Raw genomic sequence first — 18231 nt, forward strand, 5'->3', positions numbered from 1 at the left:
TGCTTGTACCGGTAGTTCCAACCACCAGCTGGACTCGCCCACTTACCCCGGTGCTATCCTGACCTATACATTTGGCTCACTCACCCCACCCATGTGCAGCTCAGCTGATTTCTGTGGCTTGCCCGCTTTACTCACCCTGGCTTCTGTGCGCAAGAAATCCCCATGTTTTTGCATCTGTGCACAAGTGCTGATGGTGCATGTGCACATACTCACATTTTCGGTTCTACACTAGGCGAACTGGTTGTTACATTATGTGCAGCCCATCTCTGTTGTTAACCACTGAGGTATGTCTTTCAGGGTGGAGCAATATCCATTCTCCTGAGCTTTCTTGGCTTCCATTTAATCTCAAAGGAGAACATCAAGAGGAAACCCCTCCTCTGAGGCCTTTTCCATGGTGGCAGGTCCGCCCCCAGTAAGAGAGAATATCATTGCTGGAAAGCAATTTCTCTGTTCCCAAATCTGGAAATGTTTGCAAGGCCCTTTGTGCTCAGCTCTAAAAAACAATAGCATACATTGCAAAAGTGTGTTCAAGCATCACCTTTGACAATGAATACAGATCTGTTGTGTGTTTGCAATAATCACTCTTTCCTTTCGGAAGAATGAAAAGGGGAAAAAAATCAGGGTTAGAAACATCTTTGCAAGCCATCAGTGCATGAAAAACACAATGAAAGAATGATCTTAGGGCTGATACAGATGCCAGCAGTGGTTGCAGATGGCAGTGGTGAAAAACGGATTTTTCTGTCAAATTTGCCTTCATGCAGCTTTCAACATACATTGGATTCCAAAGGACCAGCAAAGTCAAAGAAGTCTGAATTATATATTCTTCATGATTGTTTTTCTTTGCTGTTGCTTTGTTACAGTTGTTTTCAGCTTTCTGTTGCTAAGATTTGGGGAGCTGGGAGGTAAAATGAATTCCTTTGTGGATATATATATATATATATTTAAAGGATGCTTTTGAAGAATTTGATTATTTTCCTAGGTTGATACTTTCTCATCAGAATTTCCAACAAAAGTGCTGTGTAGCAGTGATTATCAGAGCTACACCTGCAATTCCTAGGGTTTTCACATGACTCATTCACAAATAACTCGATAAAATAGTTAATGTTCTAAAGTACTTTCAAGTCCTTAGATAACTTCAAATAGACACAGTGTACTCTCTTTGCAAATAAACCAATAGGATAAACCAGGGACATTGGATGGTGGTCAAATATAATTCTAAACTTCTCTGTGGCTTCTAATCTTCCTTCCAGACCTGGTTCCAGAATTTAGTGACTACGTTATAAATGACACTGCTTTTGATATAACTCAGTGATAAAATGCTGAAGATAGTTTTCTGCTCCCTCCCTTTTTGTTCTCAGCAGTCTTTGTGGTCTCTCATGCTATCTAGGTTAAAAAACAACTACTACAACAACAAAAAACAAAACAAAACACAAAAAAGCACACAATGTCCGTAGCAGAATTTGAACCATCCTGTATGAAATGGAGATGAATTTATTTTTAAAAGAAAACCATTTTGAGGGAGAATGTGAAAAACAAAGCAGAAATGTTGAAGAAGCATCCTTTTTGCAGCTGTTCCTGCACTCCACATTAATTTCATTGAATGGTTGCTAGCAAGATAATAATTACATTAGATTTAAAGTATTATATGAAATTGTGATTAAGATAACTTAACTTACAATAAGGCTTAGTTATAGACTGATAAAGAACATTCCACCCTGGGAGGCTTAGTGTGTATCTGATACGGTACCCTGAAAAACATTTCTTGGTATCTATATGACATTTTAACTCATTTTAAAAGGGTCTTTTTCAGTAATAAAACAAAAAATCAAATAGGAATCTATTAAATTTATCTAAATATTTCAGCTGTGGAGATGGAATGTTCTGGAGAATTCTGAAATGTTCTGTTCTTCTTTGAGATCACTCAGTTTCATCAATTGATGAGTAAGTTTATAAAGTGGTTAAATAAATAAATGCTACAAAATTTCAGATACGGTCTATGGTCAGTTGACATCCAGAACAACACAACCAGTCCTAGCTTACAGATAAACATATCTCAGCACAAAGTTCATATGTATTCCAGATATATTCTTTAAAAAATTAAGTGTTAGGTGATTGTATCTTGTTTTCTGAAGAATATGCATCTTGTGATAATCATTAAGTCAGAAAGTTTGTTTACAAAGTTTATAGGCTGCCCATCTTACCTCAAGGTAACTCAGGTCTGCTTCATAACACATTTCAAAAGTATACAATAAGTTGTGTCCAGTAATTTCAAAGATTTTCAGATTTCTGGTTTAATGTGTCCTATGAATCAGGGTTATTATGATTCCATCGTCTCCTACTTACACTCCTGGTGAAACTAAATTGGCTAATTGTTAAGATAGCAAATTCAATTTCCTGGAGAAAATATATCAAGGTAGCTTGAGATGAATCTTGTTAGGTAATCTATATGAGATGACCAGGTTGAGCTCCAGGGAAGGGTCAGATCAGTCTCAAGTCCCTTCATACCCACAAGAGATCTAAGTCCAGCCCACCTTGAATTCCTATTGACTCTCATCTACCAACAATTTGCTTTGATTGTTAATAGTTCAGATTCTTGTAGAGAGCTTAAGCTTGCAATAAACCTTTATATTCATTTGAACTGCCTAGATTTCCTGACTTCCCTGATGCTTGACTTAATCAAGGCAACTGGAGCCTTCAATCTCACTACTAATATATTACGATATAATGTAAACTGCTCAAAATTCCATAGTTCAAATCTGTTTTTGAAGTAGCCACTTTTTCTTGTCCCCAGGATAGCCCTCCTCACAACATAAATAGAACAATGACCTGCTTTTGTAAATATCACTGTGGAAAGATTGTTGTGATAATTGATGGAACAGCTGGTCTATTATTGTGTCCCTATTTTATGCATTATATAATATTATACATAAGGCATGATATTCATCTAAACTGTGTTAAGAGAATTGCTTGCATCATATTTTTGTAGTAATTTTATTAAAAGTTCTAATAACAATGATAAAAGATAGAATCTAAAAAAAGAAAGAAAATGGTGCAAGGAAGAAAGAAAAGAAAATGAAAAACAATCCCAAGAAGTTATTTCCCACTCTCATTACAAGGATAAACAATTTCACAATCTCTTCAGCTCCTCTTAATTAACAGCTATAAAACTCTTCATCCCATAACTCATTTTTGAACTATAGGCAAACATCTTCTCCTACCCAGGTGTCAGCAAAATGTCCAAACACACCCCTAAAATAGTAACATTAATTAACATATATAAAACTCAAAATTCCACATCCTAACTCTTAGTTTGAGCAAGTCCATTCAGAAAGCATAAAGTAGTTCCGATATCCAAGCGTGAACAAAAATGACTAATTTTAACATGTAAAAGGTCAATTTCTTCTTTAAAGAAAGCAACCTCACAAATATCCCTTATTTTAAGTGGAAAGGCAATTAGATAGAAAAGTAGATTAGATAATCTAAACGATATTCCGATTAAAATATGTACAGTAACTATAGAAAACAGGCTTAAACATCATATTAATTTAAAGCAAAGCCAATGCACATTTTCTATTCCAGATGACAACAAATCCAAAGAGGAACACTCCGAATAACAATATAACCCATTCAAATAAATATTCCAAATCTCAACTCTTAACTATAAGCAAAATCACATTTAAAAGGCATAAAGTAATCCCAGTATCCTAGTATAAACAAAAGAGTGGAATTTAACAGGACAAAGAGGGATAATTTATCCTTTAAAGAGAACAAGCTCACAAAAGTTCCTTAATTTAAGTAAAAATATAGTTCAATATAAAGTTAGTTTAAATACTCTCAGATTAGGATACATAAGTATAAAGAAAAAGCCTTAACCACCATGTTAACTTACTCTTTCTTTCTTTCTTTCTTTCTTTCTTTCTTTCTTTCTTTCTTTCTTTCTTTCTTTCTTTCTTTCTTTCTTCCTTCCTTCCTTCCTTCCTTCCTTCCTTCCTTCCTTCCTTCCTTCCTTCCTTCCTTCCTTCTTTCTTTCTTTCTTTCTTTCTTTCTTTCTTTCTTTCTTTCTTTCTTTCTTGGCTGCCCATCTTACTAAGCACACACACAGAAACATAAATGAAGAGCAAGAATGAAAAATCAAGGACGTGGGGAGAGCAGGGGCAGAATGGGAGAGGTGGGATCTGTTGTTACTCAATCAACCACCTTCAATGGTTCCCCCATTGGGGCCCCAGGCCAACTGGCAGAGCCAGGTCTTTAGGCCCTTACAAAAAGAATAGGAGGGTTGGAGCCAACCTCATACTAGGGGGCAAAATGTTCCAGAGGGCAGGAACAGCAACAGAGAAGGCCTATAACATGTAACAAATCCAATACTCAAAATATTCCCAGAAAACTATCAGCAAACCAACCCAAAATAACAATATATCCCATTTTAGCCTTGATCAAATAAACCAACTTTGTATTCTTCTTTTCTTTTGACTTGATCACTGATTTGGAGGTGGACCCCCCTCCAATGGTGTTGTAGAGATATAACCTCCCTGTGGTTATTGGTCTATTAGACCACGATAGAGCAGCTCCATAACAGCCATGGACTTGGCTCAGGTGATCTCAGCCTTATACACATAGGTGATCGCATGTTAGGCCTTGTCTTTAATTTGGGACCCTTGTTGAATAAACTGGATATCACGGTATTACCATTCTCCTTTTGTCACAATCAGATCAATTCCTGACTAGATGATATTGATACCTCCTTTCCTTTCAGCTGATCTCTCCCAGATACCTCATGGATTGAGTGAACTTCTGCTGGGTCATTCTGGAATTTTCTGTCAATCTCTCTGGTGGAGCTATCAAGGATTTGTTTTGCCACTGGCAAATCTGAATGAAATTGCCCCCTAAGCAGCTTCTTTCTCTTGACTATCTTCTTAGTTATCCAAGGGTTGTCCAGGAGATGAGGTGGTAGAAGCTAGAGTATCCATGGAGGACAATTAACAATGAATTTGATACAGCAGGGAACACAACCATATTTGCGCATACTCCTTGATAATCATTGCATTGGTGACATGTTGTTCACCCTTCTTCTGAGCAGTTCATTCCCTTTGGGGTAAGAATCAACCTGTAGAATTGCCCTTCTATATTTTCTGGACATGAAGCAGTAGATTTGTTTTGGCTACTTAAAACACAGTTAAGTGCGATATGGAAACATTCATGACAGTGGTGGGATCCAAAAAAATTTATTACTGGTTCTGTGGGCATGGCTTGGTGGGTGTGGCAGGGGAAGGATACTGTAAAATCTCCATTCCCACCTCACTCCAGGGGAAGGTTACTGCAAAATCCCATTCCCTCCCCACCCCACTAACCTGCTTTACAGCTCCGTTCTCCTGTGCAGGGCAACAAAAGAAGACCCAGCCGATCAGCTGAGACCCGGGAGGCAGAAAATAGATGGGGGTGGGGTCAGTCAGAAGTGGTATTTGCCGGTTCTCCAAACTGCTCAAAATTTCTGCTACCAGTTCTCCAGAACTGGTCAGAACCTGCTGAATACCACCTCTGATCCATGAGCCACTGTACTAGATTCTTAGAGGATTAGCTATACAAAATAAATCAAATGTTTGGGTTTGGGAGTTCTCACAAACACAACTGAATAAGTGGGTTTGCTTTAACCCTATGAAGGATTGGATTTGTTAAAGGTTGATTTAACCCTCTGGAGGTTAATTGACTGTATAAAATTGACCTCTTTTTTTACTGTTCTCAAAGCACATTAATTGCTTTGTTGACCCAGTTAATCAGGTTGTGGACACACAGATAGTGATCCTCTGTTGATCATTTAATTTCTTTCTCCAAACAAGCAGAAGAAAACCATTTAAACTTCATTGCCTGTAAAACAGTGAGATGAGGGAAGGGAATAAAAACCATTGCTTGTAAGTTTTCAGTGTCTTCTGTCTGATGAAGACTAATAGTTAGCTGAAATCAGGTCCTTAAGTTGGCCTTAATGGCGGCTTTTGCTTGTCAGTTCCTGTGGCTTTGTAAGAGAAATGCCATTTTCTAGTGGTAATTAGCTACCCAGAGTTGCTTTCAGGGTGAGAATAGGTGGCATATAAATTAAACAAAGGTATGTATGTATGTATATATCAGAGGTGGTATTCAGCAGATTCTGACCAGTTCTGGAGAACCGGTAGTGGAAATTTTGAGTAGTTTGGAGAACCGGCAAATACCACCTCTGACTGGAGATTTTACAGTATACTTAACCTGCCATGCCCACCAAGCCAGGCCCACAGAACCGGTAGTAAAAAAAAATTGAATCCCACCACTGGTATGTATGCATGTATGTATGCATGTATGTTCTAGCTCTATACCCATGCTTCGCTACAAAATTATGTGATCGGGCTTAGTTTTTGGGGAGGAAAATAAGGGGAAAAATTGTGCCCTTGCCTACCAGCATCCATCGGTATTCACCTGGCTAGCATCCTGTCAGTGTGTGAGAGAGTTGAGGGCTATTTGGAAATTGAAACATGGAAACTGAAACAGTATTTGCTGTGTGAGCAAGAAGGAGACAGCAAGGAGCCTTAGCTCAACTGTTCTGTACTAAAGCTGCTTGGTGCTGTGAAACGAAAACTGAAACTGACACTCCTCTCCTCTGCTTCTGTTTTGCATTTTGAACTTATTTCTTTTCAGGTGGGGAGGGGGAGTAGAACTCCTTAGCATCAGAGCATGTTAATAATAATATATGAAATACTAATGCTGTGATGGTCATTTTGAAAAATCCTTTCATAGTGAGCATATATATACATATACATACACACACACACACACACACACACACACACACACACATAAATATGATAGATAGACAGATAGATAAATAGATAGATAGATAGATAGACAGACAGACAGATAGATAGCTGTATAATTGCTTTCTAAGTCAGCATGCGATTGTGTACATTTGATTGTTGGCTTAACTCAACCATTGTGGTTTGTAAACCTCAGGTCATGATTTTGATCTTTTGTGTATCCAGAAACAAGGAGATTTTTCAATAAATCATGATTAAGGAAATGATTGAAATGAATACAGTAGTGTAAATACTGTGTCTGGATAGGGCATGATATCACAGTTAAAATGCAAAAATTAATAGCTGGAAGCAGAATGGTAAGCTATAATCCCAAGGGTAAGGAAGAATCTTTCCTCTTCTTATAATTAGGATGTCTTGGGCTGCCCAACAGTATAAAAGTTTAACTTTCTGGATGATGCAGAAATAGGTTAGTCTAATTAGAGCTTTCAGTGCAAAATGTGGAGGATAAGCAGTTGGATTGAAATGGGAAAAATTAAGCGTAGAGTGGAATTTGGTAGTGCTGATACCACCTCTGGAAGAGATGTATATTACAGAAAGAAAACATATGAAAATTATATTAAAGAAAGAGCTGGCCATAATGTTTATGGTCCTCGCTTAAATTTAAAAGCCCCATACAAAAAATAGTTCAGCAGTTAGAAAGAAATGTCCCTCCCTGGCAGCCCACTGAATAAGGAAGAAGAAGGAAGGTTTGTGGAAAGAAGGGGGAAGGAAGGAAGGAAGGAAGGAAGGAAGGAAGGAAGGAAGAAGGAAGGAAGAAAGAAAGAAAGAAAGAAAGAAAGAAAGAAAGAAAGACTGGCCTTGCTTGTCACAGTATTTTCTCCCTCCCTCTGTTTACTTGTATAAAGGGATGCAATATTATAATTTTTTTCTGTCTGTCTCTCTGTCTAGAGCAGGGATGTCAAACTCGCAGCCTGCGGGTCAGATGTGTCATGCGCTGGCCATGCCCATGCCTGATTTAGCAAAGGGGAAAAAGTTGTGACACGTCATGTGACGACACTGTGACAACACAAGTTTGATATTCCTGATCTACAGCATGAAACTTCCTCTGTTTAGGAAGAGGAGCAACTTATTTGTTTGGCCACAAAGCCTGGGAATTATGGATGTTAATCCAAAACATCTGGATGACATCAAGGTCTGAAATTGCTAAGGGTTAGGGTTAGGGTTAAGGGTAGGTATGTGTATAAGTATTTTTGTAGTTTCTGTATCTTATATAATATGACCATATTCCAGTTATGTCACTACAGAAAACATATATACTTGTTTGAAATTGCATTCAGGGTTATTCCAGCCTTATGAGAGAACCCACCTTTGTCCAACACTAAACAAACATGTTACCTCGAGAGAGAAAATGTAAACTCTGTCTCTTTGTTCACTCCAAACCACACCTAGATACTTGCTTGACAGTATCACATGACTGGACCTTTTTTTTTTTTTTACATTTTTGCAACAGTTGTTAATCAAATATTACAGCTGTAAAGCAAACACCGTGATTGTTAAGTGAACTAATTGTACCCAATGGACATTTTTCCTGGAAACTGAAATTAAATGCCAGAAACTGGCCAAAAACAACACCACAAATCACAGTCAGATGACCACAGGATACCACAACCAACCATAAAGGTGAATTGGTTGCCAAGTGCCCAAAATGCAATCATGTGACTGTGTGTGTGTGTGTGTGTGTGTAGCTATTGTAACTTCAAAACTAGGTTTTCGGGGGTCTATTGTAATTTTAACTAGTTAGTAAGCAACTGGTTATAAGTCAAGGATTATCCTGTATTCATTAAAAAATGAGAAAAAGTGGAATTAATTATTGGCTATCAATAGCTCCATCTGGGCACATGAAAAATAGTATATTGTATACCAGGTTTTACACACTATATACCAGTATAATGATTTTTACTTACATCAAGAGTGTCAAACTCGATTTCACTGAGGGCCATATCAGGATTGTGTTTGACCTTTGGGTGTGTGTGTGTGGCCATAGGGGGAGTGGCCAGCTCATTGTCATTCGTGTTGTGTGCACCTGTGGTGGCCAAGTGCTAAGGCAGGACTTCCCTCATACCCTTATCCTTCCTTCCTTTTCTTCTTTTTCCTTCCCTCTTTATCCTCCTTTCTTCTTCCTTCCCATCTTTCCTTATTTTTCCTTCCTTGCTCTTTCCTTATTTTTCCTTCCTTCTTTTTCTTTGTCTTTCTTCTTTCCCTTTCTCCTTTCCTGGCCCAAGCACTGTGCCAGCGAAAATGTTTCCGGCTGCAACGGCCTCCTGCAACCATCTGCTAGTGAAGATAGAGCTTGGGAGGGCTGCATGCAGATCCAGCCCGCGGGTCTTGAGTTTGACACCCCTGACTTACATTGTAGTGTAGTGGGGAGTTATGGAATGGAAAGGAGGCAGCAGAAAACCCACAGGTGTTTATTTTAAGAGAAGTTTTTTCTTTTGGGCTTTGAGGTTCATATAATCTTATAGTTGTAAGTTAGTTTTGAGAGCTTCTGGTTCTCCAGCTTTGGGCCCTCCAGATGTATTGCATTATATAGTAGCTCATGAAAGTTCTAGGCAGTATGGCAAATAACTAGGCTGCTCTGGAGCCCTGTGAGCTTTAAACCTAGCACATCTGGAGTACTTTTGGATTGGGAAAAGGCTATTTTAATCCAAATATAGCACAGTGTAAGACCTACAACATTTATTTATTTATTTTGTCAAAAGCTTACAATACAATAGAAATAAGAATAAACATAAGTTTAAATGTAAGAAATAGGAACTAATAATTGGGGACAATAGGACAGGGACAGTAGGCACAATTGTGCACTTATGCCCTTACAGACCTCTTAGGAATGGGGTGAAGTCAACAGAGGTTAGTTTGAGGGTAAAGGAGTGGTGGTTTGAGCAGGTGAAAGATGAAACAAAACTTTTCTGACAGATGGGCATTCAACCTTCATTTAACCAGTCCTAATGAAGGACAACCTACATTTTCTGATTTGTTCCACCATCCCCTGACTATGAGACCAATTCTTCTGAGATATGATAAAAAGAAAACATTTCCTGCAGTTTCTATCTGTTGGCTCATTTTTGTGATCAATATGTGTACATGCATAGTGCAAAAACAGCTGGGCTTCTTGGACTGCTGCCTCTTGAATGCTTAATCTTTTAAAGGATTTCCTTATACTATCCATTTATGACAGGTGGTAAAACAGACTATCATTGAGTCTCTTTGATTTAAACAAAGAGGATCCTATTTGGTAAACTAAAGAACCTACATGAGGATGAGGATAAATTCCTTCTACAATAATACACGAGGCTATTCCTACCTTCTTTCCTTTGCACAAAAGAAATCTGTAATTTGTATTCTTTTCACTCTCTTCTCACAATTTAAGAGATGGTTAATCTCAAGTGTAATTCTGCTGGAAGAATTGTCATTAAACGTATAAAGAATAAACAGATTCATGAAATGTACATCACCATCTGTTCTAGTCCTATCTATTTATCTCCTGACCCAACCTCCATTTTGGGTTGAGTCCAACATATTCCTCAAAATGTGATTTTTGTCCCCCTAAAGCTTGCACATCCTTGGCATAAAAGATGTCAGCATGTTCTAGAGTGGAGTGAGGGAAAGAGAAAAGATCACATCAGTGTTGCATTTTAAGTACAGTTGTAAACTTTTATTCTGGATGTGCATTTGGTGCCCAGATGGTAAAGGAACAGAACAGAGCCCACCATGCTGTCAGGGCAGACGGGCGCCTATGTAAATATTGTGCTTTCCCCCCTATAATATTTGCCTTTCTCTAATCTAATTGCTGTCAAAGGCAGAATGTTAGGAGCATGCAAGGAAAGCAAACAATGAACACCTCTGATAACTTAGGAAGTTGTGAACCATGTAGTACTAACTAGTAATTTAGTTGCAAAATGCTTGACTCATCCTCTGATATTTCTGGTGCATTCATGCCAAGTACTGTTTTAGGACCTAACAGTTCTCTAAAGCTCATTGGATAAAGAGAAATAGTGAAAAATAAAATCATGATGATTGGATAAAGAGAAATAGTGAAAAATAAAATCATGATGAATCAAATATCATATGACCTCATTGATGACCCCCACTCTGTCAAGGACCTTGGAGTACTCATATCAAATGACCTAAGCGCTAGAGCTCACTGCAACAGCATTGTCAAAAAGGCATTAAGAGTTGTAAATCTAATCTTATGAAGCTTCTCCTCCGGTAATAGTGAATTGCTAACTAGGGCATATAAAACCTTTGCTAGACCAATACTCGAATACAGCTTATCTATCTGGAATCTGCACTGTATATTGGACATTAATACAATTGAGTGAGTCCAGAAGTATTTCACAAGAAGAGTACTACACTCCTCTGATGCAACAGAATACCCTACACCACCAGGCTTGAAATTTTGGGCCTGGACAACCTAGAACTATGCTGCCTATGGTTGGACTTAAGCATAGTACACAACATTATCTGCTACAATGTCCTACCAGTCTAGAGGTGGTATTCAGAAGGTTCTGACCAGTTCTGGAGAACCGGTAGCGGAAATTCTGAGTAGTACAGAGAACTGGCAAGTACCACCTCTGACTGGAGATTTTACAGTATCCTTCCCCTGCCATGCCCACCAAACCATGACCCAAACCAATAGTAAAAAAATTTGAATCCCACTACTGTACCAGTCAATGACTACTTCAGCTTCAGCTGCAACAATACAAGAACAGATACAAACTCAATGTAAACTGCTTCAAACTTGATTGCAGAAAGTACGACTTCAGCAACAGAGTGGTCAGTGCCTGGAATGCACTACCTGACTCTGTTGTTGCATCCTCAAACTTCCACTGCTTTACCCTTAAACTATTGACATCACCCCATTCCTAAGAAGTCTGTAAGGGTCATGCATAAGTGCACAATTGTGCCTACTGTCCCTGTCCTATTGTCCTCATTTATTTGTACTTATTTCCTGTATTCATGTTTATTCTTATACCTATTATTTTGTAAGCGATCGACAAATCAACTCAAATCAAATAATCAAACAATCATATGCCAAGATCACTTACAGAATCATGTTTAGATAATTCAGGTGATGTACCATATACATTCATCAGATGTCATGTCAAACCTGATTTTAACAGATCCTTTAATTTTAAAAGGAAAGCTGGCATGCTGTCAAACAAAGCATCAGTGTTCAGCATTGATTGCACGTCTCCACCAAATTACTGAAATTAAGGTTAAGTTTAAATTATTGTTATATTTGCTGTGAATGTTTTAATTCTGCATTTCTCATTGACCTGTGGATCTTTTAAATTGTTAGTTTGTAAACCACTGGAACTCTTGGCACATTGAGCTGTATTCAACAGCAATAAACAAGTGAATAAAAACATTTTGCCAAAAAAGTTGCCCCCCACCCCAGATCTCATATTGTCCCAGTGGATATTCTTATCTAGGAAATAAAAATGATGGATGACTATAACCCAGTGTTTTGTTTGAAAGTGTGCCCAGTTATTCGCTATTGTATCTGTGTTGCAGGATTGCAGAGGATGATAAAATAGCAGCGAAGAGATACAGAAATACATTTTGCTGATTTGCTAGTAGCTATTTGGATTTCTACAGCCCAAATATGGTAAACCCACCAATTGTACTAGAGCAGGGGTATCAAACTTGATTTAATTGAGAGCCGCATCAGGGTTGTGTTTGATCTCGGGATGGTGGGAGGAGCTTTGTGTGGTCAGGGTGGTCATGGCCAAGGTGGGCCTGGCCAGCTCAACATCACTCGTCTTGGGGGCGCCTGTGGCGGCCTGGGTTTTCGGTGGCGACTGCCTCCTGCAGTCCTCTGCCAGTGAAAACAGAGTTTGGGAGGGCTGCATGAGGCACCACTTCACTGTTTCCAGGGCGGCGGCCCCATGGGCCAGATCTCTACATCCTGCGGACCAAATCCGGCCCATGGATTTAGAGTTTGACACCCCTGCACAAGAGAGAGAAATGGGGGAAGCGGATATGTTGGAGTAATAAAAAGTGTCTTGAAAATGGGGTTGGATTGGGGCTTAGGCTTTCTTGTTAAGGGATATTTCTTAGGCTATATCTGGGCTACAGATAATCACTAGATGGAAGGAACCATGGTTTTCTTTGCCACCTAGTTAAATCACCCATGGTTTGGTAGCTCAGATGCGGTGGTAAGATTTCATGACTTGCAATGCCTGCTGTGGCAAAGATTTTGTAAAAACACTACCCTGTCCCATGTCACAGCTATGTGGGAAGGCTCTCAAAGCCTTCCACTTTCAAAATTCATATTGTAGCTATTGGCCTTTGGGTTCTCCAGTAATAATTTGCTTCTATTCTACAATGGTAAGGTTGAAAGTGTAATTCTATATTCAATTGCGGGTCTTTTAGAGAAATCGCTGGCAATCTAGAGTATATTTAGAGGGGGGAAAAAACAATGAGATCTGGTAACCAAATCTCAAATCCCAATAGGGAAAGCTAGAAGTATGTTTACCTTGGATGGAAGAAGATTAAGGAGAAGGAGCAGTTGAATAGATTTCTGCTCCAGAAACAAGGACTAAAATTCCAGGAGTGAAAATTGGAAGGAAGCAGTCTGTAGCTAAAACGACGGTTTTGGGAATCATTAGTGAAAACGACTGTTTCTCAATCTCAGTCCTGTCTGTGCAACATGAGGAAATAATGAAAATCTATTTAAGGGATGTAATCCGATTAGGTAGCATTTATTTATTAATCATAAAGGATGATTTTGATTTGTGTATAAATGGATCTAGGAATTTACTTTTTTTTATTTACTTAAAGATTCACTTCATTTGCCTGCGGTTAAAAATTATATTACTAAGGCAAGAACCTTTTTTTTTCATGGCATCCGAAAGCTCCCACCTAAGCCGTCTTATCTTATTTCACCTCACAGAAGGACTGTGAGGACTACATTTATCTACCTTGTCCTTTCACTGGCATCAGGAGACCTTTGTGTGTGTTCAGTGGTTTGGGGAGCACCAGCTGTTTAATAGATATATTTGTTAATGCTAATGCTGGGTAGAAATTTCTCTACCAAAGGGGAAATTGGGTGGATGATGTCTCCATGTTTCTCCAAGGGAAGGATAAATTCACTGAATTTTGTCAAGAGTGTGGTGATGATGAAGATGAAGATGATGATGATAATAATAATAATAATAATAATAATAACAATAACAATAATAATAATTTATGATAACCAGGATGATATCTATTTAGTCATTTCCAACTCTTGGCAATGCTATGGGCCAGGTATCTCCATATCTTCTAATCTTGCACTACTTCTTTGAGTTTTTCTATGTCCTGGTTGGTGTAGCTTTGATGGTGTCCAGGTCAAGGGTATATACCTTCTTCTTAATGGAGATGGCATTGTTGCCACTGAATGAGCCCAATGGGAAAAATCCCCTTATGATGGTTTACTTGAGGAATGATCTTGTATGCAGGTTCTAGCAGGGCTATAGTATATCCTGAAGAAGAGCATATCCTTCTAACTGGGATAGCCATCCTCATCCACTGAACTCCAGCTTTAGGAGGGGCACATATTAAGCAGTAAGTAAGGAAGAGGGCACCCATCTGGCCAGCTGAATCAACCGAACCAACTCTAACAATCAATGGAGTGACAGGCTTGGGAATTTAATGAAAATATAAGATTGTAAAAGACTGTGTAGTGAAAGACAGAATATCCAGATACAACTCTTGCCCGTTTTGTATCTAAGTCAACTGTTTAATGATGCTCCATACTGATCTGATGTAACCCTTCGTTTAATAAAATAGAATTATTGTGGCATCAGTGATGTTATGTTTCCCATATCTTGTCTTTGCAGGAGCCATTGACCAATGCTCATACATCAAGTACCACTACTCCTCAGCAACCATTCCTAAGAATCTAACCTACAACATTACTAAGACCATCCGTCAAGATGAATGGCATGCTTTACGTAAGTTTCTCGCCTCTTTCCTTCTCCTCCCAATATTGAACGTTCATTTCAAATTGTGAAGGTTGCAAAAGTATGGAAAAACCTACATTTTCTATTACTCTGAACAGCTCTGCTGATTTTGTGCCTGTGCTAGAAACATTGCAACCAAGTATAACAATATGTCCAGTTGAATTACAAGTGTCATGATGCATGATGACATGCATACTTCTGGTTCTATCAAATTTGTAGCAGGTTCACTGTTTTATATTTGTGATGGTATGGTAAATTTTACAACCAAATTCCTCTCATAGTGCATGAGAGGGAACCTTCAGAGTTAGCTATGCAGCCTTCAATTTGCTGAAGTTGCCATGGGAAAATTCATTCTTAGCATGGAGACATGATCTTCCAAATAGTCTGATCTGTATATAGAGCACATGTGACTGGCCTTTTGATGTCTTGTTGCACAGCAGAAATTGTAGAGTTGTGTGGATTGAAGAAATTGTTTCACCTTTCTTCCCTTTTCTTTTTCTGATACATATTGGAGAAAGTTTTCAATCAGAGCTTGTGTTTGGGTATGATTGCTCTTGTCTAGGCAGGTTTATAATTGACCTCAAGTGTCAGTGTATCACCCTGATTTCTCTAGCTTCTGCTCGTGAAGTTCTTTCTTCTTTCATCTGAAATCTTGCCCCACACTCAAGCCAGCTTTTCCCTTCTTTTTGCCGTGGGCAGCTTGCAAAAGCCTACCAGGACTCTAGCTGGTCTTCACTATAAGCAGTGGACACTGAACAGTCTCTGAAGCAATCATAATTGATAGGGAAACAGTTGCCTTGAGGCAGATGGCTGACATTGGACATGTGGGAAAACTTGGGTGGAGAAAAAAAGAAAGAAAGGAAAATGGATATTCAGAGGCAAGATATCCATGTCTCTGTAGTGGCAAAGCTTTAATAGTTCTTTCTCATTTCTGTGCGTAATAGCAATAGCACTTAGACTTACATACTGCTTTACAGCCCTCTCTAAGTGGTTTACAGAGTCAGCCTATTGCCCCCAACAATCTGGGTCCTCATTTTACCCACCTTGGAAGGATGGAAGCCTGAGTCAACCTTGAGTCTGGTGAGAGTTGAACTGCCAAATTGCAGTCAGCCGGCAGTCAGCAGAAGTAGCTTTCAGTACTGCACTTTAACCACTGCGCCACCGCGGCTCATGGTGGATTTCTTTGGTCTTTAAACCAAAGCTTTCAAAAGATGGTTACTGATATGGTTTCTTAATTAAATTTGAATGGCATCAAGGAACACCAAATGGCCTTGGATAAACAGAAAGTCATGAGAAAAAATAAACACACCAAAACTGGAAGAATGTTTACAGCAGCCTTCTCCAAGCTTGGAAGCTCCAAGTGTGTGGACTTCAGCTGCCAAAATTTTCAGCTGGCTGGGGAATCTTGGGAGTTGACTTCCAGATATAGGGAAGGTGCTCAAGCTAGAGAAAATCGGCCTACTGTTGGTTGAGAAAATGAATGTACCATATATTTTCATCTGCTGATCTTTTTTTTAAAGGAAGAGAATAAAATGCAGGGATGGTTTTCATATGAAACACCTTGATTGAGAAATTGGGTATGAACAAGGGCTCCTATTACATTTTGGGGAGTCTGGAAATTCATGCTGAAGGACCCCAAAGGTTACTTTTACAGCTAAGCAAATGTTATTCCACTATTATGCTCCCCATTCTAAGCAGGGTTTTAGTTCAAGTTTGGGACAGTTTGGGGTTGGAGAACATTAGTTCCCTTTCCCCTATTTGCCTTGGATTAAGCAGGGGACTAAGTTGTGTAAGACTGGACTACATGTTTTATAAGCCATCTCTGGTCCCTCTTGTTTCATAAAATAAACAGTGGCATCTCCTAAAGCTTAGACTGAATTTACCCTTTTTGTAGATTTGCTTAAAGATGGAAATCGTTCATCTTGCATCTACTTTGTAGCTTGCTCTTTTCTTCAATAAATAGTTGTGTTCTTCACTTGGGTTCTTTCTCTTCTGTAGAGGCTATGGGTGCTATATGCAACTATCCCCAAGTGTTTTTCTTACATTAGTGTCAGTGGTGGGATTCAAACATTTTTACTACCGGTTCTATGGGCGTGGCTTGGCGGGCATATTGTGTCTTGGTAGGCATGGCAGGGGAAGGATACTGCAAAATCCCCATTCCCTCCCCACCCCGCTAACCTACTTTCCAGCTCCGTTCTCCTGTGCAGGGCAACAAAAGAAGACCCAGCCAATCAGCTGGGACTCGGGAGGCAGAGAATAGATGGGGGCGGAGCCAGTCAGAGGTGGTGTTGGCCGGTTCTCTGAACTACTCAAAACTTCTGCTACCGGTTCTCCAGAACTGGTCGGAACACCACCTCTGATTAGGGTAGAGTACAGGTGGCCCTTGACTTACAACAGTTCATTTAGTGATCCTTCGAACTTACAATGGTACTGAAAAAAGTAACATGAGTATTTTACCACACATAATGACCGTTGCAGGATCCCCATGGTCACGTGATGTACATCCAGCTGTTGGACAACTGGTTCATATTTAAGATGGTTGCAATGTCCCGAGGTCATCTGATCACCTTCTGCAACCTTCTGACCAGCAAAGTCAATGGGCAAGTCAGACACACTAAACAACCGTGCTACTAACTGAACAACTGTAGGGATTCACTTAACAAACATGGCAAGAAAAGTTGTAAAATGGAGCAAAACTCACCTAATACATTTGTCACTCAGCAACATAAATTTTGGGCTCAACTGTGGCCGTTAGTTGAGGATTACCTGCATTTCTGTTCAGAGAGAGAGGGGGGGCAGGGAGAGAAAGGGAGGGAGAGAGAGAGAGAGGAGAGAGTGGGGGAGGGAGGGAGGGAGGGAGAGAGAGGGGGAGGGAGAGGGGAGGGAGAGAGGGAGAGAGAGAGAGAGGGAGGGAGAGAGAAGGGGAGGGAGAGAGGGAGGGAGAGAGAGGAGGGAGAGGGAGGGAGAGAGAGGGAGGGAGAGAGAGGGGAGGGAGGGAGAGAGGGGGGAGGGAGGGAGGGAGGGAGGGAGGGAGGGAGAGAGAAGGGGAGGGAGAGAGGGAGAGAGAGAGGGAGGGAGGGAGGGAGAGGGAGGGGAGAGGGAGGGAGAGAGGGAGGGAGATAGAGGGGAGGGAGGGAGGGAGGGAGGGAGAGAGGGGAGGGAGAGAGGGAGAGAGAGAGGGAGGAAGGGAGGAGAGGGAGAGGGGGAGGGAGAGAGGGAGGAGAGAGGGAGAGGAGATGGATCATGAATAGGGACGATCCTTTTAATTTAAATTAGATTTTAGGTGAGTTTGTAAACATCATACTCAATAGGTAAATTCTCATGACCCAGTCATACTTGTCTATGATGAATGGCTAGTTATATGACAGCCATTTTTAGTGCTCCTAATGGGGGCTGGAAGAATTTGTCTCTCTCCCTCTGTGGGGTTCTCTAACCCTATTCTTTTTGCC

General features: G+C 39.8%; 1 protein-coding gene across 1 annotated transcript in view; it reads left to right on the plus strand.

Moving 5' to 3' along the window:
• TMEM178B (transmembrane protein 178B) overlaps positions 1–18231 on the plus strand; it is a 354238-nt gene that overhangs the window by 57023 nt on the left and 278984 nt on the right. The window contains exon 2 of the mRNA XM_026693426.2: positions 14660–14773. Coding sequence (XP_026549211.1) covers positions 14660–14773 — 114 coding nt within the window. The remainder of the gene's footprint in view (positions 1–14659; positions 14774–18231) is intronic.

Source organism: Notechis scutatus, chromosome 6 (genome assembly GCF_049901735.1).
Source record: "Notechis scutatus isolate UNSWTSFEM ecotype Mainland chromosome 6, rNotScu1.2, whole genome shotgun sequence".
NCBI classification, from domain to species: Eukaryota; Metazoa; Chordata; class Lepidosauria; order Squamata; family Elapidae; genus Notechis; species Notechis scutatus.